General features: G+C 37.0%; 1 protein-coding gene across 18 annotated transcripts in view; it reads right to left on the minus strand.

Annotated features, from left to right (window-relative positions):
* PARD3 (par-3 family cell polarity regulator) overlaps positions 1-22991 on the minus strand; it is a 692586-nt gene that overhangs the window by 415004 nt on the left and 254591 nt on the right. For all 18 annotated transcript variants that reach the window (XM_081300388.1, XM_081300389.1, XM_081300386.1 and 15 more), the window contains exon 3: positions 15542-15722. In XM_081300388.1, coding sequence (XP_081156514.1) covers positions 15542-15722 — 181 coding nt within the window. The remainder of the gene's footprint in view (positions 1-15541; positions 15723-22991) is intronic.

Consider the following 22991-nt stretch of genomic DNA (forward strand, 5'->3'; position numbering starts at 1 on the left):
GGTCTTTTAATGTTGTCCCATATTTCTTGGATGTTCTGCTCATGGTTTCTTAGCAGTCTTGCTGAGCTGTCTATGTTCTTTTCAAGTTGAAATACTTTGTCTTCATTGTCTGATGTTCTATCTTCTAAGTGATCTACTCTGCTGGTAGTATTCTCAATTGAGTTTTTAAGTTGGTTTATTGCTTCCTGCATTTCTAGGATTTCTATTTGTTTGTTTTTTATTACCTCTATCTCCCTGTGTAATTGATCTTTTACTTCCTGGATTTGTTTATGTAGTTCCTTGTCAAAGTGATCTTTCATTGTCTGATTTTGCTGTCTCATGTCTTCCTTGAGACTCCAGATCATCTGAAGCATGTATATCCTGAATTCTTTTTCTGACTCTCCATCTGTTGCAGCTATTACCTCTTCTAAAGTTGAGTTGACCTGCATTGCTTGTGGTCCTTTCTTTCCTTGTCTTTTCATTCTGCTCGCGTTTCTTTCTGTTTGGTGAAACTGTTGTGTTTTTGAAATTTTCCCCTATTTATTTATATTGCTCTTGTATAGTTGGAAAATCTCCCTTGCAGGGCGGGTAGTGGCTGTGCTCCTCCTCTAATTAGGATGTCTGTCTACCACTCTGGTTGGTCACAGGTCTGCCCACCCTGTGGGCGCGGGTGGCGGCTCTGCTCTGCCCGCACTCCAATTGTGGTGACGTAACTACCACGCCCTCGGGTCGTTGGTCCTGATCCGGATGTGGGCGGCGGCTCTGCTCGGCCCCTACTCCAATTGGTGTGACGTGTCTACCACGCTGGCAGGCCTCTAGGCCTGTTCCGCCGGTGGGTCACAGGTCTGCCTACCTTGCGGGCTCGGGCGGCAGTTCTGCTCAGCCCCCACTCCCAAAGGGGGTATGTGACTGCCTCTCCAACGGGTCGCTGGGCCTTTTCCGGACACGGGCGGCGGCTCTACTCCACCCCCACTCCAAGCAGTGTGACGTGACTGCCTCGGTGCTACGTGTCCACCACGCTGGCAGGCTACCGGGCCTGTCCTGCCAGTGGATCCCAGGTCTGCCTACCTTGCAGGCTCAGACGGCGGCTCTGCACAGCTACCACGCCATCCGGTCGCTGGTCCTGTTCTAGGTGTGGGCGGCTACTCTCTTCGGCCCCAGCTGCAGTTGGGGTGTCGTGATACCACACCGGCGGGTCACTTGGCCTGCTCTGGGAGCAGGCGGCAGCTCCACTCTGCCCCCCTGGCCCCCATAGGACCCAGCAGGACCCGGACCGAGAAGCAGTCACTGCAGGTTCCCCAACCCTGGGCCAAAGCAGCTTCGGGAGCCAGAACCCGGCCTCTCCGATCCTGGCTCACGCTCCGCTAGGAGTAGGCTCCAAGGAGTGACCCCCGCGGGTACCCTTGCCCCAGGCCAAAGCAACTCTGGGAGCCAGAGCCCGGCCACTCCAAGCTCTCCGAGCTCGGTGCACGCTCCGCTGGGAGCAGGCTCAAAGACGCAGTCCCCGCGGGCTCCCCAGCCCCGGGCCAAAACTGTTCCGGGAGTCAGAACACAGCTGCCCCGAGCTCAGCGCACGCTCCACTTGGAGCTGGCCTCAACACCCAATCTCCGCAGGTTCCCCAGCCCTGGGCCAAAGCAGCCCCTGGAACCAGAATCAGGCTGCTCAGAGCCCGGCGCACGCCTTGCCAGGAGCGAGCCCCTAGGAGTATTCTCCACTGGTTCTCCAGCCCCGAGCCTGAGTGATCTGTCTGCGAGACGCAGGCAAATACCAGCCTGAAATCACCTGTTCTGTAGCTGAATGAGCTGAGATCAGTAGAAAACAGGGATGATTACATCAGCTCTCCAAGATGGCGGCTGCTGTCCTCCGTGGTCCAACCGGTGTCGAGAACCGAACTGGACCGCTTCTCTCCTCTGTCTCAAAGCCGGAACTCAGCTCTAAGCACGGCCATTGCACCACTGGCAGAAGCCCCCAGAATCCGCATCGCTGCACCCCCGCTCTGGCACCTCGCCGCTTCCCAGCACGCGCCGCAGACTCCAGCTGCGGGGCGCGACCCTCCGTGCGGAGAAATCGCCCGCGTCCGAACCCCCGCAGCCGAACCTCGCGCGATGGAAATCCATCCACTAGATTCTGGAGCACCTCAATTTCACTGGAAATTCCCAACAAGATAGCCTTCAGCTGTTTCACCTCGTCTTTCTCCCGCACAGTGACGCGGCGCACTGGGGTGATGCACTCCCTTCGCTGCCATCTTCCTTCTCCAAGAATAATCTTTTAAAAATTATTTATTTTCCTAAAGTTATATGCTGCTTTCATAATCCTTCCACACATAACCTCACTAAATATCAGCTTCATGGGTGCATCCATACAAAAACGCACTGTATGTATGTATGTATCTATGTATATACATGTATGCCTAACAATTACAGGAAACGACTGTAAAGACAAAAAGACATCTTGTGAAGAGCAGAGTGCATATAATGTTGTATGTCTATGTATGTGTTTAAATATATATTAGTGTATCGATGCTGTAACAAATAAATCACAAACTTAGAGGCTTCATCGCACTCTTGTGATTACTGTATTTGTCCTTTACTCTGTAAGATAAAGTGGAAAAATAAAGAATGGCAGCAGCTGAATCCCTGGAACAGAGAGAAGATGTAGGGTGCAGAAAACATTCTATAACTGTGAAGAGAAATTAAAAAGAAAGGAAGTTTATGAAGTACATATATGGTATGATAGTACTTTTGTAAGACTCGTGGCTTATATTTATGAGATAAAGAGAACAAAATAGCAGATGAGGTTATCAAGTCATAGTCCCTTTTTTACTGTTTTATGAAAATTCTAGATTTTCATTAAGTTTAGATGCTTTCATATGTCAATATGGGGGAAATGTTGAAAGGAAGCATCAAATCTAAAACCACACACACATGCACGCGTGCACACACACACACACACACACACACACACACACACACACGGACCTGTTTCTGAGAAGGTATTTTCATGAACTGTGATGAAGCATGTTCCTCGAGCACACATGCACATCTGCATTCACAAGGCAAAGAGTGTGAGCACACAACAGAGTCTTTAAGACACCTTCCTAAAAATAATAACCTTCTGATATGTAGGTGCTCAGTTCTTATGTGGAATATCCCACAAATGCCCATGTATTAAAGATTTGGTTGCCTGAATGTGGTGCTATTAGAACCTTGAGGAGGTAGGCCAGAAGAGAAAACTGAGATCATGAATACTCTTAATATTTGGGCCCTTTCTGATTCCTCTCTTTGCTTTCCAGTGGTCAGGAGGAGAGCAACTCTGCAGCCATAATGTACCAAGCTAACAAACACCCAAAGCAACAAAGCCAAATGACCGAACTAAAATCTCTGAAATCATGAGTCAAAATAAAACTTTCCTCTTATAGGATGACTATCTCAGGTAGTTGGCACAGTGATGGAAAACTGACTAACATACCTTGCAACAAATTGATAAATAACAATTGATTAATTGCTAATTTACAAATCAATATAAATGATTTGAGTAAATACAAAATAATACAGTGATTGAAAAAGTTGTTGTTTTCCCCCTTTAAAATACAGCCCTTACAGGCTGGGTTGTAGCTCAGTGGTAAAATATAGCCCTTACAGAGATGGCTACTTGTATATTCCATAGAAAAGCCAGAGGATGTTAAAACATCAAAGGCAGATTGACCAACACCTTGTTGCCTTTTGTGTAGTTTTCAGTCCTTCATCACTGGGACTGACAGAATGATTCTGAAATACAAAGCACATCTCCAGCCAGTCCAGCTGCCAAACAGAACTGAGAGTGCAAAGCCACTGCTGACATTAAAACCAATGAAGAAATAAATAAGCAAACATAGTCTCAAGAAGTAAACAAGAGATCTATATCAAGTGCAGCAAGACAAGAAGAAAGGATTTTATCTGTCAGGTTTTCATGCTGACACAATAATCCGCAATATGAGTCTCTCTGTGACATGCACTGACAGAAAAAGGGACCTAAGTACTTGGATGGAATAGAAGTGGAAAACAAAAAGAAACCTTGTTTGTTGACCATCATATAAACTCTATTGAAACAAGTATTTTCAAAAACTTATTTTCTCTATATAACAAGATACTTCTTTTCACCATTTGGAAATGAGCTTCCTGGCTTTGATTTAAATTGTACTTTTTTAACGCAGTCACAGCTATACAGCCATTACAATTTTCTTCATTTGGTAGACAAGATAATGTACCTGGGCATATCAGGCAGATAACCACACAAAGGCAAGGGTACAAAGCAAGATCTCAGAGTCAAGTAAACTGTGTAATCATCAAGGATAAAAAGTGAGAAAGGAAACTTTGATCAGGTAGTGGGGAAATCACTGGACAGAAAGAGTAAATCTATGAAACTGTTCTTAAGAAACCTAAGATTTTGTCATGTTTTAAAAGATGTAGAGAGCTTTTTGCACAATTATCCAGTTTGACATGGTTTGGGTCCCATGCAAAAGCCACTTCTAGTGAAGTCTATAGCTCCATTTGTCCTTGTGTCACAAATCAAGGGTGTGGAGATAGACCACTGTCAGCACTAAACACCCACCAGGAAAACCGTTCTAGAAGAGTGCCAGGGTGCTGTCCAGGGATCCCTTGTTACCTCGAGGCCATGTCTATGCCTGATTATATGGTGGAGAAATTCTCTAAAACATCATTTCCTCAGGCAAACGAATTGTCAGTCACTATTAAGTATAAAATATCTTTTACATATGTGTTTAGATTTCTTTTAAAAATGTAAGTGCTTTGAGGTTGAGGTTGGGGATGTAGCTCAGTAGAAGAGTGTCCTGGACCAAATGTTTATTATATTTAAAGAAATCAGGAAATACTGATGCCAGGCAGAAAGTACAAAGGTATTTTGACCATGAGTTTTGGAAATGCCACAAATAAGTCAATAAAGGGGTTCTGATGTATATACATTGAGTGTTCATACATTTTTTGTATTACTTGCTCAACTTGACTGAAGATTGGAGCTGTGGCTATGCCTTAAGCATATCATTATTTTACATCATTGAGCCTCAATTTTCAAATGATACAAACAGAGAAGGTGAACTGGGAAGTTTCCTAAGGGATCATGAACATTAACCAAAGTAATGAAAATCTTTTACAAATGTCCTTTAAGCCAGAGAATATACTCATGGCCTCAACGAGGAAAAGCCATGCACATGTCTAAATTTTCATGTGTTCAATGGGAAGAAAGGACTCCTGGGTAAAGTGAGCATATTTGACACAGTACATTGAAAAGACAATAATGTTACTTTGGAGTGTTGGAATGTAAAGACCACAGATGAAACGTTGCAGTCCACTGAAGCAAGTGATCACTTATATTTTATTAGTGTGTGTTAAAGCCCAATATCACTTATGTTCTGATGTGGAGAAAATATGTCCTATTCATTTTTTATTGATGAAACATTTGAAAAGGCAAGTTTAAAAATAATTTTACAATCTAAACCCCCATATATTGACTGCTGCTTATTTAAATGGAAATCTAAAGAATAAAATATACATACTTGTGATAGCAAACATCAGTGAAAAAAGGTTTTATTTGTGGTATTTAAATGTAGTGCTCTGGAACAAACAACTATGTTCACAGGCAGCGCTTCCTCAGCTAAACTGCCGTCACCTGACAGGCTGTCTTATCTGCCAAATTGCTCATTAGGTTTAGCAATTTTCACCTGCGCCTCCAGTTTATATTTCAGCAGGGAATAAACATCAGTCTGCTTTTACCATCTTCTGCAGTGAGCCTCCAACAACCTCACACCAGCACGGCACCCCTGCACCGCAATCCTCCAACCGCACTCACCTTGTGTTCATGCCATTATTTTTAAAATGTCAATTCAGCTTCCAGCTTTAGAAGCTAGCTTAAATAAAGCAGAAATGCAAGACAGAATATGCAAAGAAAGATCTATATTACAGTACTAAATTGGCTAACCAAGGATTTACTTAATTTTTTACTCCAAAAAAGGAACATGTAAATCATATGAATTAATTTTTTTAAGTGCTCATTTCAGAGACTATTGTAAGTAGAACACAGGTGACAAGAGAGCAGAGAGAATTCCTCTTCCAACTGGATCTGACCCATCCAACCTTTGTTACAGGTCTGAAAGGAGAGTACTCCAATTTATAAATAAACAATAGAAGTAGCATGGCAACCAGAACAAAGAGGAAACTGAGAGTACTACTCAGCTGCCTGCCCCCTCTACATTCCCAGATCCCTGCCAATGAGTACTGTGACATTCAGAGGCAGATCAATACAAAAAAGAGATACTTGGTGGGCAAAAAGCACCAAAGATATAAAACAAAATGTCTGCAACCCCATAAAACAACTTCTGATAGAATACTGTTTTTCATTTTGCAGAAGTAAAATATTCACCACCAACCCTGCAATTAGCTAGAAAATTACAATAATTACAGCAATTTTGTATCCCATCTCCAATCCAATTAATAGATATATGACCTTGTCAACATGTAATAATCAGATTGCATCTACAACAAAACTGGATGGGTTTTATATGCTGAATAGAACTTGCACAGTAAGAAGGTAATTATTTGAAATACTGAGAATACCATTTGTATGCCATGCTCTACTTCACAACTTAAAAGGAAATACAGTAGAAATATTATTTCTATTTTCAATATATATTTAAATGAGAACTAAAAATTAATATTCTAATACCAGTTAATGTTGAAGGAACAGAACTACAAACCAAAGGTCTCAGATCTTCTTGAAAGATGAAATCAATCCATATGTTCTTGAGCAGAAAAAAAAAGAAATTATAAGACCAAAAAGTAAAAGAGATGTGAATTTATGATACAAGACTTTTATAACAATCATTGGGGTAGCTTTAAATTCTAATAGATAGGAAGTCAGAAAAATTACAAATTAGAAATGTATTGCAAGTGATGGATAAAAATTATTTTTAAAATTAATTAAGCTTATAAATGACTAAAATGTTAAAACCCTTAAATGGTAACAAAATAAAATATAATAATCAAATACATAGCCCAAAAAATTTTAGCTATACTATTTCCAGAAATTTTGCCATCAATAGGGCATATGACACTTCCAAACAAACTTGAATCTTCCACTTGATCTTCTGGAGCTGATATTAAAAGACCAGAATTCTAAGATGAAAAAGAATCCTTCCAGAAGACTAAAATTAGGCCACCTATCCCCCCAAAATCTGACCTTTTGGTAAAGTCATGGAGAATTAAAAAAAGAAAAATAAAAAGAGGAAGGAAGAAAAGGAGGGGGGAGGGAAGGGGAGGGGGGAGGGAAGGGGAGGGAAGGGGGGGGAGGGAAGGGGAGGGAAGGGGAGGGGGGATGGAGGGGGAGGGAAGGGGAGGGGGGATGGAGGGGGAGGGAAGGGGAGGGGGGAGGGGGAGGGAAGAGGAGGGGAGGGGAGGAGGGGAGGGGAAGGGGGAGGAGGGAGGGAGGAGGGAAGGGAGGGAGGTAAGGAGGGAAGGGGAGGGAAGGGAAGGGGGGGAAGGGGAGGGAAGGGAAGGGGAGGGGGGGAAGGGGAGGGAAGGGAAGGGAAGGGGGAGGGGGGAAGGGAGGGGGAGGGAAGGGAAGGGAAGGGAAGGGGGAGGGGGGAAGGGAGGGGGAGGGAAGGGAAGGGGGAGGGGGAGGGAAGGAAAGGGGGGAGGGGGGAAGAAAAGGGGGGAGGGAGGAGGGGGGAGGGGGAGGGAAGGAGGGAATCTTAAAGTGAAAAAAATTACTTGAGTCAGACTCATAAATTTACACACAAACTCTGTACTCCTGATACATTAGGTTTCCCCAGCTCAAATGGTTTAATATTGAAAATACAAACATACCACAAGTGGTTAAAAATTGCACCATTCCCCATCAAGTGTCTACTGACCTGAAGAAAAGGCGATGAGGTATAAGCCTATTTTTTTCCTATAAATTCATGTTTCCAAGGGCAACATGTCCACTCTGCATGTGCCCAAAGCCCATAATATTTTTTAAGTGCACACAGCAAAGTTTTAATTCCTTTTAAAATCAGAAGAAAAAAAAGGAACTTTTAAAATTAAAAACAAAGTTTTCATTTTTTTCTCACCTCAGAAGAAAATAAGTTGAGAGCCTATGATAATTTGTTAAATTAAATAAAGTCATACTGAATAGAATTTTATTACTGGTATTATTATGGCGGGAGACATCCATGAGAGCCAAAGTGCCCAGAATAGACCAAGAAAGTCATATGATGTCCTGGACAGGCCTTACCCTACTTTATAAAATGGGTGGGAGGCAATCTTATAATTATAAAACAACAAAGTAGGCATCACCTCTCCCAAATGGTGCAACTAATGAAGAGTAAAACCATAACAACTAACAGAATGATGAACAAAGCGTATTTTGATATAATTGCCTTGAAGCAGAAAGGCGAGTATAATAGCAAACCTTCTGACGCTTAACTTGAATCATTCATTCCTTTCAATAAAAATAAAGGACATCATAAGCCAAGTCGTTTGCCCATTAATACATCAACAATAATAATTTTCTGATAAAGGATTCCCAGTTGTTATTTAACATTTAACTTGGAGAGAATTAGAAGAATTGGGTAATACTGCTAATAACACTCCATTTAATACCTAATTTTTGACCTGCTCCCAGCTTAAGAAGCATAAGGGAAAGCCAGATACAGCTAACCACCGTGCCCCTCTTCTGGTTTGCTCACCTAACTAACTCACACCAACAGTTTCCAATTGTGGAACCCTTTGCTTTTTTTGCCCATCCCTGGGATCTGGCCTCCTTACCTTAGCAAGCTCTCAGTACAAAGCCTTTATATGGCCTCATTTGGAAGGTCTTCATTTATTTACACATCAAAAAAGCAAAACTTATTGCATATTCGTATGCTGATATTTGATCATATACTAATAATTATGCTCACATATTACATTCAATTTTATATAAAATTTGAGCTAAATTTTAATTATTTTTTAAAAGGAATATGAACAGATCATTAATAAAAGATATTCAAGCCTGAGATATACTGGGTTAAAGTTTGGATTATAGAAAAAGGAAGAAAAAAACTTTGAAGAGGAAAAGTAATAACTAAACTTTCAAAATATTAAAGAAGTGCCATATATAAGTGTGCATTCTTAAAAAAATAACTATATAAAGATGATTTTAAACACATTCAAAAGTAGACAGAATGGTATACTAATTCAATGGAACTCATTCCATACCTAGGCTATTATGAAGAAAATTCCAGATACATTGTTTCAACCATAAAGAGCTCAATATATTTGCTAAAAGATAGTTCTTTAAAAATATAATTCCAGGGGCTGGGGATGTGGCTCAAGCGGTAGCGCACTTGCCTGGCATGCGTGGGGCGCTGGGTTCAATCCTTGGCACCACATAAAAATAAAATAAAGATGTTGTATCCACCGAAAACTAAAAAATAAATATTAAAAAATTCTTTCTCTCTCAAATATATATATACTAATAAATTTATATATATATATATATATATATATATATATATATATATATATATATATATATATAAATTCCATCAACATTATTATACTCAAAGAAATAATAAGTCCTTTTTATACTGACAACAAGCCATTCATGAATTCAGATTCCTTATGATTTAAAGACTTCCCTTTAGATCCCACATGCTAACACTGTTGCATTGGTGATAAGTTTCTAATATTGGAAAGGCACATTCAAACCCCATCAACAATCAATACCTAGAGTTATGATTTCATGAAGCAGTTGCAAAATAGTAATATTCAAATTTTACCATTACTTCTTCATTTATTACCTGGAACACTCATATAAAAATAAATTCCTTCTTAGATACTATTTTGTTATTCAGTGATATCATTCATATTGGAAATGAAGAATAGATAACTGATTCCTTTATCTGTTTTCTTAAAAATTTGATTCACTAGCATGCTTTACCTGGCTTGCTTGCATATTTATCAACATTATAAAAGGGTGAATTTATTTCTATTACTATCCTTACTGATGTTCTAATTGTCCCATCTTTGGCCAGCAGACACTTAAAGTAGGCTCCTAGGTCCTCTGAGACAACCCCAGTAATATTCCATAACTTCATTATTTTCTGATATGATGGGATTATCTCATATCATCTTATACCTTTTCTGTCCAGAACTAAATTCAGCTATTTCTCCAAAGAGCTCTGATCTCTGCAAATGGCAAATGCTATTTCCAGAGCACTGAAAGAAAATGAAAAAGGCTTAGGTACTGGGCTGATCTTCAATTCTAGAATGTTTTAGTGAACACATGCCAAAATGGTCCTTCCTTCCACCTTCCTTGTTTTTAGAAATAAAACACAGCATAAATTCATTACAATATGCCCTATCGAAACTGAGGACTACTGGATTTTTGTTCATTCTCCTCTTTCATCTATACTAAGGATCCTTGTCCACATTATTATCAGAAATGACAGAATTAGAATACAAGTTAAGAATCCCTAACCTGAAAATCCCAAATGCTCCAAACTTTGAAAATTTTTCAATGCCAACATGATGCCAGAAGGGTACAATTTCATACTTGACATCATGTGATGGGCCCCAATCAAAATAAAGGTGCACTCAATTCACAATTGCTAAATTGTGGATCTAACCTAGATACCCTTCAGTAGATGAATGGATAAAGAAAATGTGCTATATGTACACAATGGAATACTGCTCACCATTAAAAGAGAATAAAATCGGTATTTACAGGTAAGTGGGTAGAGTTGGAGAATATAATGGTAAGTGAAGTAAACCAATCCCACAAAACGAAATGCAGAATGTCTTCTCTGATATAAGAATGCTGATTCATAATGGCGATGAGGGTTGGGAGGATGGGGAGCATGGGATAGGGCAAAGGGGAGGAAAGGGAAGGTTAAGGATGGGAGTAGGAAAGATGGTGGAATGAGACAGACATCATTACCCTAAGTACATATAAGAAAACACAAAGGGTGTGACTCTACATTGTGTTCAACCAGAGACATGTGCTCTATTTGTGTAATATGAATTGAATTGCATTCTGCTGTCATATATAACTAATTAGAATAAATTAAATAAAAAATAAATACTGTATAAAATTTCCTTCAGGCTATGTACAAAAGGTGTATATGCAACATAAAAAAAGTCATGTTTGGAATTGAGTCAATCATAAAGATATCTCATTATGTACATGCAAATATTCCAAAATACAAAAAAAAAATCCTATGGAAAACACTTGTGATTGCAAGCATTTCAGATAAGGAATACTCAATTTATACTAAACCCCTTATTTACTTTATCCCATAATATCCACCTATCAATCAAATTAACAATGCCTACATAATCAACAACAACCAGTTTTAGGGTTCCTGTTTGTTCAGTAGTTCTTCACCACCACCCCTTGATATACATCTTTCTTTAGTTATACAAATTACTGTATTATAAAGTGATTAAAAATAGTTACTCCTGTATGTTTGGGTCGCCAACTGGAAACATATGTATGTTGGGATGTTTCACATTTGATTCTCATTTTAAGAATCATTCCTTATTAAAATATTATTATGAATAATCACTAATATTAATTATTAACTTGTTGTAAAACTTAAAATGTTATCAATTCATAACTGTGTAAGATATAATGTGGTTTCAAAATCAGAAGTATAAAACAAGGTAGTATAACTCTAGGTTGCATTTCATCTCTTCCATCCTATTCTCTCCTTTGCCCAAAGGTATGTATTTTTTACTCAACTTTATTGTATCCTAAGTACCCTTAGGGATTAAACCCAGGGGTGCTTAACCACTGATTTACATCTCCATCCTCTTTTGATTTTATGGTGAGACAGATCTTGAATAGCTGCAGAAGCTCCTCTTGAACTCAGGATCCTCCTGCGTCAGCCTCCAGAGTAGCTTGACTTTCAGGGTGCACAACTGTTCCTGGCCATGTATCGTTTTTATATCAACAGTCTTTTCTATATGGCTTGTTTTATTTACTGTCTCATTTGCTAAAATACAATTTTTTTGCATTTAGGAAATTTATATTTTTGTTATGATAATCACATGTATACTAATATTTTTGTATGACACTACCATAGGCTATTTTTTAAAATTGTCCATTAGTTATTCACTAACAGCAGTACTGGTATTGGCTAAAAAAAAATCACATCATTGTCCTACACTTATACAGTACTTTACAGAATAGTAAAGCATATTCAATATACTGGATTTCAATATACTGGATTCAATAGTTTTTCAATAAAATTTCAGGTAACTGCAATTTCGGTTATTAAGATGATTCATTTAATTCGAGGTTTCTAAGCTGTAATCTATACTGACATTTGGGTTGGGCAGTTTTTTGCATGATGACTGTTCTGTGTTTGTAGGATGTCTAGCAGCACTCTTGTCCTCTACTAGCTGTCAGTAGCATCCCCTCTTCAACCAACTGTGAAGATGAAAAAATATCTCTGAATACTGTCCAATATTCCTTGGAGTTTCAAAAGCTGCTACCAATTGAGAACCACTGATTTAACTAAACCAGAATTCTTGTTTAAAAAAAAAAAAAAAACAAGGGCAAATTAATAGCAACTTCAAAGAAAACAGAGATAATAATCCTGTTTATTAAACCCAAACTTAATATTCACTATTTTATGGAGGAAGAATTATACCCTACATACCCTCTGCAGCATCCAGTGATTCTTTGTGAAACAAAGGGATGACTGAATTCGCTCACTGGATGATACAGAATAGTTATCACTTTTACTTTAAGGCAAAAAAAAAAAAAAAAAAAGCTTTTATTAATCATGCACCCAGTTAATTTTTCCTCAATCAAACAGATTTTTACTATTGTTGGCTTCTTTATTTTCAAATCCATAAATAAGAAAGCCAACATATTTCCTTGATGGAAAGCCCTACGCTTCATTAACTCAACTCTGGCCACTTTCAGCATAACACAATGCCTGGCAAGCATACAGACAAAATCATGCTTCCTGTTTGAATCTCAATATATGGTATGAGAAATCATCTTAATAAATAGATGACATGTGTCACGGGTAACTTTTACATAGTCATGAGCCTTGTATATGGTACATGCTTAACATATACATACCCAGTGCCAGCCAAGGCCATAAAATCTAAACAACCTTAGCATAAAAAAAATATAAAAATCAGAGCCAGAAAATGAGATCTGCATATTCTCCCACTGATGGCTGGAAGACAACACATATGTTTGAAACATAACTTCTTTTTTCCAATAAAAACAAGATAAAAGAGATATTTCAGTCAAAAATAGTGTTTAAATTTTAACTCACAGGGCCAGCCAAATGCAGGTGTTTGTGAGAAATGTTGATGAGTCCAGAGAAGACAAAAGATAAAAGTTGATAGAAAGTACACCATTCACATTTTTAACATGAATATAAATTTACCATTCTGCCAACATTTTCTTTACAATGCAGCTAAATAAAAGGTGCATGTTGCTTTAGAAAACACATACATACAAAACTACAAACATAATCCAACAAAAAGTCCTATATTTAATTATATATATTAAGGTACAATTGCTCAAATTAGGACACTGTTTTCCAAAATTTAGGTACCTCAATACTGGTAGTATTATTTAATGAGAAAAAAAATATTTTAATCACCTCTAGAAAATCTACTTTTTATACAAAAGTTAATTCCAAGCAGATATCTACTTAATACTGAGCTAGTTTCTAATTTGAAAAAACTTGAAGAGCCTGGGAACGACCTCACATCACTTTGGATACTATGCATGACATTTTCCTTGCCTATAACAATGCCTGAAATAAATCCAACATGATTTCTTTTTAAGTGTATATCCTTAGAGTATCAAATGTCATTGCCACAAAATTAGTTTAAAACATACTCGCTTATACATGTGCACAAACAAACCAAAATCTTCTGCATATAAAAAAAATATTCAAGATGGGTGTGGTGGTATATATCTATAATCCCAGCTACTCAGGAGGATGAGGAAGGAGGATAGCTTGAACTCCTGAGTTTGAGACCAGCCTAGGCAATGGAAGAGGAGGAGGGAGAAGAGGGAGAGGGGGGGAAGAGGGGGAAGGGGGGGAAGAGAAGAATGGGAAGGAACTTGGGAAGGGAAGGAAAGAAAATTTAACTAAACCAACTTAACTAACAACAGCTGTTCTACTTCAAGGTCCCTTACAAACACTAATTGTGCCAGGGTCTCATCTGTTACAGAAAATATGAAGAAATTATAGGAAGTGGTTAACATGAATCTGCATCCAGACAGAACCCTATAGTGCATCAATTAGATTCATCATCTTGCAATATACTTCTGGATCCCTACATCTCTTTATGGTAATCACAGCATATTTTTTCATAATTTCTGATGGACTATCAGAAATTGATAGTCCTATTATCCCAATATACATTTTTTTTTTCAGTCCTAAGTATTGAACCCCAGAGCCCAGTTCCATGTTAGGCACACACTCTACTCCTGAGTTACACTCCAAATCCTCATGTATACCCTCAAGGAACAATGGAAGCAAAAGTAGTTTACAAACATCTAGAAGTAATTGCTAAAATGGTATAACCCGACATCAATGCAAAAGTGAGAATGAGGTTGAAATTCAGGAGATTAAATCAAGTATCCTAAGTATTATTTACTTATATTCTCTATGCAAGCAACATAGTGTATATGTATGTGTGTGTGTGTGTGTGTGTGTGTGTGTGTGTATTCATTCCACCTAAATGAATTCACTGAAGACTATCAGTAAACACATGCAAGACCAAAATGTTCCACTTAAAAAACTGAAGTGTTTACACACATCTATCTAAAAGATAAATGAGCTTCAAAATTATAAATGTCTTGAAATGGGCCTTCCTATACTTTATAACTCCTCAACTATAAGATTTTACAATAAGAAACATGAAATGCTATTTCTAGAAAAAGCCTCCGGAGTATACCTTCTAGAAATGGTTAACAGAATTTTCTAAACAAATGTCTGGAAGTGGAATACTCTAGGTCACAGGATTCATAGCATAAGTTCTCTGTTCCTAACCTTCCTTTCCTTGAGGTGTGCTCCAATTGCAGCACCCTGGAAATTCTAAATTCCAGACTTCTAAAGATAACTTTGGTCTCTTCTTCCCTAGTTCATCATGTAAAGTTCAAGTATCACAAGTAAGAGTTGTAACCAAGCTGATTGTGAATCAATGGTGCTGTGTTTTATTTCAGTGAGAAACCCTTCAATGACTTCTATCCATACTAGTTAATTCAGATGACATATATATACAAAGAAAAATCCAGGTAATTTTACTTCTTCCATTATCCTTATTTAGCTTTTGTGAGCAATAAAAAGTTTACTAGTCTAAAGTAAAGTAATCCCAGTCTATTAAAATATAAAGAGTTGCTTGCTGATCTTGCAAAAGACATTGGCCCAGGTTCTAAACTTAATCAACTGTTGATAAAAACAGATAATGAATTCCATTCACGGGAGCATGGATGGATAACAAAAGTTGGAATCCCTGTAAATTAAGATGAAATGTGTAGAGAGAACGAAGAACTTTCACTTACTTGCTCGGAGGACTGAAGGTGTGACCTCAATTTCACTTGTTGCTTGATAAGGCTGAAAGGCTGAAACACTGTTGGTACCAAGCTCACTACCAAACACCTCTGGACTCTGGGTACCTGTGGAACTAGCACTGGTGCCATCACCTCCATGATGTGGATCTTGTTCATCAAACACAGCTACCAGCTAGAAAAGAAAGGCAAATTTGCATGTAAATTTGCATTTAAATTACTGCCAAAATGTTATCTTATTTTAACATAAATTCACAGTGGAAAAATACTGACATTAATGCACCCGGGGAAGTTATGTTTTAGAAAGCAAAACCCCTCAAAAATAGTGTTTTCCTTAAGCTTACAGCTTTACTTCTACAGTTCTAATTTGTACATTTCATATCCAAATTTCTATGGATCAAATATATGAAAACAGGTTGGTATCAGAGAATCCTAACTCAAGGATGGATTTAGTAGTTTGTTTGTTTGTTTTAACACAGCTTACACTGTTACATGGAAAGGAAAGATGTATGTGTATATGAGAGTGTGTGTGTGTATAAATGTGTATACACAGCAAGAAGGGAACTTAAAAACTATGCATGACTGCGCATTTCTATGCTAAAAAATGTAGGATAAAAGAGAAATTAATAAAATGAGTTACCTACAAGCAGTAAGTAGGGATATGGTAGAAAGAAAGGAAACATGGGAATAGGCGATGGCAACAATGAGGAAGTGATATTTTTATTTTTCTGGGTCTTTTTTCTATAGACCACTGAAGCTCGGAACCATGATAATGATTCAATTACTTACAACAGAAGTGAAAATTTTAAACAAACCAGGATGCCAATGTGAGGTGAGGAGAACAGGGAGAATTGAAAATGTCTCACAAACAAATGAAACCAACCACGTACAAATGATCGTACATTAAGTGGGACAGGAAAGAAAAGAACAACTAGCTAAATGTAGGAAAACTATTTGCATTGTTTAATGTAAAGCTAAGATAAAAAGAACTGTCACACAAATACTATATTCTTGCTAGTAAATTTGCTTCTGACAAGGATATGATTTAGAGATTTTGCTACTATACACAAACACACCTACCACGAATGAATGAATATATTTCGGGAAACAAAAACCAACATTTTGATGATCAGAAACCAAAGTTACAAATAAGCAAAAGTTAACTCCGTGGTATTATTTGGAAGCAGAAGCCCATGGAGGCAGTGGTGGTTGGGGACAGGGGGTGTTTTTTTTTTTTTCTTTTTCCTGGTGTTATGGGGATTGAACCCAAAACTTTGTGCATGCTAGGCTACAGCCCCAGTCCTTTTTTTAAAAAAAATCTTGAGATATTGTTTCATATAAGTTACCTAGAGGGGCCTCAAATTTGTAATCCTCATGCTTCAGTCTTCTGAGTAGCTGGAATTATAGGTGTGCACTACAATATTTAGCTCAAACTCATGGTTTTTACAAATAGGTGCAGTCATTTGTCACTTACAAATGGGCACATTCCAAGCAATGCATCACTGGATGACTGTCATTGTGCAAACATCCTGGAATGTACATACATAAGGCCTAGCATGGTATAGACCAATGTATCCAAATGGCTTCTGATGCTATCAAGAGAGATGGTAAACCCTAGAAGTAAAGGCTGGTGCTACAGGGCATACTGCTTTACAAGAAACTTTATTTTTAATAAGGAGTATACTCTAAAATAAAGATAAAAATCACACATGTCCAAACTTATAAGTTGCTTACTATCAAGTATCACATGCTATAAATAATTGTATGTATACTTTTACACAACAGGCAGCACAGGAGGGTTGTTTACATAAGCATCATCACAAACATGTGAATAATGTCTTGTGCTACAACATCACCAGGCAATCAGAAATTTTCAGCTCCACTGTCATCTAATGGAACCACCATCATCTATGTACTCCCTTGTTGACTGAGATGTCATAATAAGAAGCAGGACTATAGTTAGGTAGAGACATGCATAGATAAGTATAGGCAAATATTGAATGCTTGTTTGAGTATGCAAATACATATTTCCTGACTCTTCACTCAAAGGTCCTGAAAGCAATGACTTCACAGTACCAAATATATTTAATACCCAGATCTTTGTATCTGATATCATTCTCCAATAAATTAACCAGGGCTTCTTGGAAAAATGGCTGATTTTATGACTGAAGGCAAGGATAATACAAGATGAGCTGGAACACCCTGTGATATTGAGAGTAAAGAAGTATTCAAAGTGATGGAGGCACAAAAAAGAAAAGAGGTGACAACCTAAAGGTGATCAAAGCTGACACAACTTATTATAAATACCTATGTTCACACTGATTAAAAAATCCAAAGGAGTAAACTAAACATGCATGATTCCATAATGACTTACGAAACAAATGGCAGAGAATGAACATATGATCTCTATATAATATTCCAAATAGTAAAGATAATGGAATAATGCAAAGAGAAGTCATCATTAGGCAATTTCCATAGCAATAATTGTTTTATGTAAGATCTACAAATGGATGCTAAAGTTAATGGGTAAGAAAATGATGAGAAATAAGATATTTGCATATCTCAGAATGTCTCCCCATCCGATATATGTTAACTAAAAGGGGGGAAATCTTTTCAGTGGAGAAACTTATCAATAGCACTTGAAGATATAAGAGATGTCAGTATCATGTTCTATCGGATAACATGCACTAGGAAGGATAATGACTTTTGAAGTTCCTATTTCTGCCAAAAATGTTTACCTTCAATTTAATCATGAAACATTAGACAAAACCAAGTTAAAGGACATTCCACAAAATAAATAAAATGCTTTCAGATTGTAAGTCATAACAGTTAAAGAATGATAAAATTATTTAATTTGGAGACAGGAAAAATGAGAACTACATGCAGTATGATCCTATCCTTGAATGGATCCAGAAGTAGAAAAAGGATGTCAATTCTAAAAAAATGGCAAAATTATTTAAATTAACTCCACAGGTTAGTTGACAGTATTGATGCAATGTTATTTTACTGTTTTGATTATCATATAAGATGAAAATTTTAGAGGTAAATGAAGCAACTTGTATGGAAATACTCTATTTTTCCTACTTTTCTGAAATTTAAAATGATTTCAAAATAAAATTTTTAAATGTAACTCTGTACGTTGATCTCAAAATAAAAATTTTGGTGGCCAAAAAAATTATGAAAATAAAATATATTCTTTTTCATCTTATGACAAATAGAGTTCTCAAAAGAATAATGAATTTCTTAAAAGGATCAACAATAGCCATTACATTGGTCATTCACCTACAATCCTGGTTCTAGTAATAGAGAAACTTAACATTCCAAAGAAAAGTAAACCAGTGACAGCCAAAATGAACCACCCATTTCTGTCTTGAATTCAAGCTTTTTTTTTTAATGCCAATAGCCCTGACTATTTTTCTCTCTAAAGCATAGTAAATTTATAAAATATGAACAGTAATTATAATTACAAACCTCATTACATAGTTTTGTCACTTTGAACAAATCCTATTTCCATGAATGCTTACATATTATTAATCAATTCATGAAACAAAGAAAGCCATTATAACGTCATAGAGACACGTAGACAAATAGGAAGTTCAGAACCCTTCTGCAGTACAATATATAATTAGCTGATTAAACAATTCAGCAGGAGGTTAAGTGGTAAGGAAAAAGCACAGCAGAATGACTACTTGGCTACTCAACCTTATAATGAGCAACATAAGTGGGAAAAGAAATCCATAAGTTATTTATTAAAAAATGGAAAGATGTTTGTATGCATATACCAGTTTCCTTATACACTAATAAAATCAATGTGACATTGACTGGCAGTTGTCTTTCTGTAGTAGAAGCCCAGACTTTCCATTAGATCTGGGATCAGCAATTTCTTCCTGAAAAAGGTCAGAGAGCAAATATTTTCAGACATGTGGTCTCTATCATCTGTCAGAACTATTCTAGTTTTCCATGATAGCATGAAAGCAGTCAGAAACAACAAACAAATGAGTGTGGATATGTTTAAATAAAATTTTATTCATAAAGTTAGACAGCAAAACAAGATTGTAGGACACAAGGTGCTGGGGTTGTGGCTCACTGGTAGAGTGCTTGCCTGGCATGTGTGAGGCACTGGGTTCAATACTCAGTACCATGTATAAATAAATAAATAAATAAATAAATAAATAAATATCCATTGACAAATTTAAAAAAAATAAAAAAGATTGCAGACTACAACTTGTTGACCCTCCACTAGATTGTCTATTTTTCTAGGAACACTCAACTTTAAACCAAGTACCTTTGCAATCCAGATAAGCTAACAATATCTACTTCAGACTCTTCAACAGGCTTTTACGATTTCTATGCATGATTTTAATATTATTATACTCTTCACAAGGTGTTTGGCTTAATATGCATTTTGAAGATATTAAGTTTTGACATTTTGGTGCATAATAGGAAGCAAATGAAATTCAAGTTTGTTATTAACTTTCCACAATGATATCTTCTCTCAAGAATCAAGTCCTTTTTGCAAACTGAAAATGAAAAAGGAAAATTACAAAGAACAAGTCTTTAAATGCCAAACATGATGGAAGAGCTTATACATGTATATTAATTTCAATAATTATCTCCAGCATTTTTAGAAAACACAAGGATTATGAAATCTGGACTGTGTCATGAACAAATGCTGCTTGAATTTCAGTGGCAGAATCACAGTTGGTGATTTGCAATATGCCAATAACAGACAATTTTACAGTTTTCTTTTAAACCAAAATTTAAGTGCCAGGTGCAGATGAAGTAATTTTGTGTTAAATTAGGAAGGATGTATAATTTTAGAAAATCTACTCTATAAGAATACATATAGTAATGTAGCAAAAGAAAACGGGACCTTCACAAAAACATCACATATTAAAAGTATCTATTATGTCCTTCAAAAAGTAAAGGAAATGTCTTTTAAATTTCTGAAACACAACCCAACTCCACTTTTAACAGATGGAATCTTCACTGCTGTCCATGAAATAGATCATTTTTGAAAGTTCATTTTTAAATTTTCAATAGTTATTACTTAAGTCTCCCTTCTCTTCTATTCATCCATTAAGTCTCCATGAGAAAAAGACAAGATGAATTTGGATAATACCTGCAATAACTTCAACATTAAAAAAAAAACTGATCATTGATACACATATCCTCCTTACTTCAGGACAAGTCATTTTAACTCTGAAACATCAAAACTTTCCAACAGAAAACCTGACCTGTTATATAAGCATCACACATAAATGCTTACAAACAATTTGGCTATAATGTGGCCCCTTTAATGTATAAAATTATAACCTGAAAGCCCACAATTGGATATATCAAAGTGGATAAAAGTAGAGAATTTGGAGTCAGCTGTGTTTTTACCAGCTCTGACCTTGTTTATTAAATGGCTGTTCGTGAATCCACTGGTCTCTGTAATATCTCCAAGCCTTTCCTTATCTAGAAAAAGTGTGGCAGTTGTCCTAGGGCAGAACAATGGTTTTCCACCAAAGGTAGCCATGTCCAAATTGCTAGAATCAGTTAATGTTACCTTCCATATTGAAATGGGCATTATGGATGGGATTCAGATTAAGGACCTTAAAATGGAGAGATAGTTTATCCTGGATAACTTGGTGAGCCCCATCTAATCACATAAGTGTGAAAATGGTGAGCCTTCCCTGGCCGATGTGATGGTAGTCAGGGAAACGCTGCATTGCTGGCTTTCAAGATCAACGAAGGGACCCAGGAGTCAAGGCATGCAAACAATATAGCTTCTCCTCCAGAAAGGTACATGGCTCTGCTAATATGATTTTCCCCCAGTGAGACCCATGTCAGACTTCTGCCATCTAGTTAGTAAGTTAGTAAACTTACATTGTCTTAAGATATTTGTTTGTGATAATTCCGTGTAGCAAAAAAAAATAAAACTAATAGTGGCCATGCCTACCGTGACAAAGAGACAAGGCATATCAACTGTCCGAACACAACGTCACCAATAATTAGTTTTCCTTTTTAAGGCATCACACTAATAAATTCGAAAAGTGAAGGATAAGTGCCAGAAAATGCTTTATGCAACATCTAACCATGGAACAGAATTCTTTTGCACAAGCCCCCTCCTAAGTGTCTTCAATTTCACTTTACAGAAAAACTAAGAGTCAGAAAGACTAATTTAAACAGAGTTTAAGTAAGTACAGATTGGAAATCAAGTCTCTTGACTTCAAACATCCTATTTACACCAATGTACCTTCCTGTGGATTATCTACTACATGAATATCACTGGGAAGCTGCCAAGTATGATCACCTGCAAGTCTACGAATAGGATTCTGTTCATTCTTGACTAACCAAAGGTAATAACCTATCTTGAAAATCAATGTCATTTTGATGCCACTATCTAAAATGCTTCTTAATATATTTGAATTGGGATAATTGTGAACAATTTCACAATGGTGGTATCATCACTTAGTCTTAATCAGAAAGCTCAAAAGAATGTTCAAGTTCTGTCTTCCTACAGGAAAATATCAAGCAATTTAGGTCAAATGGTTATCTTGAAGACTTTTAGAGGCAGAGAGTTCTCACACAGAGACACCTTTTTATTGCCATACCTCGTGAGCATGCTTTCTGTGTTCCCACCATTTTCTTCATGTACAGGTTGAACATATCCAGAGGAAAGTTAATTATGATGAATCACAAAACTGTTTGTCAGATGTTCAATATTAATACACAGAACTTTTTGACTATGAAGTAAAAGACATAGTTCTTTAGAAAGACATCACATTATTCACCCCATGGAAGGACCAAATTATGTGGAACAATATTAAAACTCAGAAGGAGCTTGAAGATGCCCTAAAGCCTTCTCTTCATCTGAGGAAGACGTGCAACCTCAATATGTAAAGCAAATTATTTTTATCATAACAAAGTCAAAAAGGAACATAAAACAGAAAGTGCCCCTCTGCGTAGTGACAGGCAGATTTCATGGGCAGATCTCGCAATGAGATAACAACACAAAGAAAATCCAACAGGAATGGGAGAGCTATAGCACATTGCAACAAGTTGTTAAAAATTAAGAATAGAAATCATGGAGGTACATGTATTTTAAATTTGAAGTGAAACTGTTCCATAATGAATAATTTTGAAATATCAATATTCCAGAAGTTGCTTTTCCTTCCCACAGGATAATCTATGGATTACTATAATTAGAATCACACATATCAGTAACTTTAAAATTTTCTGCCTTTGCACTGAGGGATTTTTTTTAAATGAAAAATTAGATCAATATTTGGGCTCCCCTTTACCAATATTTTAGTTTTAAACTTTTTTCATTTATAGCCATCTCCCATAAAGCATGCTTGATAACCTGTGGCCCTAAAGGAAAACTCAGCAGGCATTAAAACACTTACATTAGTTAGCACTGTGTTATCCAATGCAAGGAAGGAATGTAATGAGAAAT

Source organism: Spermophilus citellus (genome assembly GCF_964194105.1).
Source record: "Spermophilus citellus genome assembly, chromosome: 6".
NCBI lineage: Eukaryota > Metazoa > Chordata > Mammalia > Rodentia > Sciuridae > Spermophilus > Spermophilus citellus.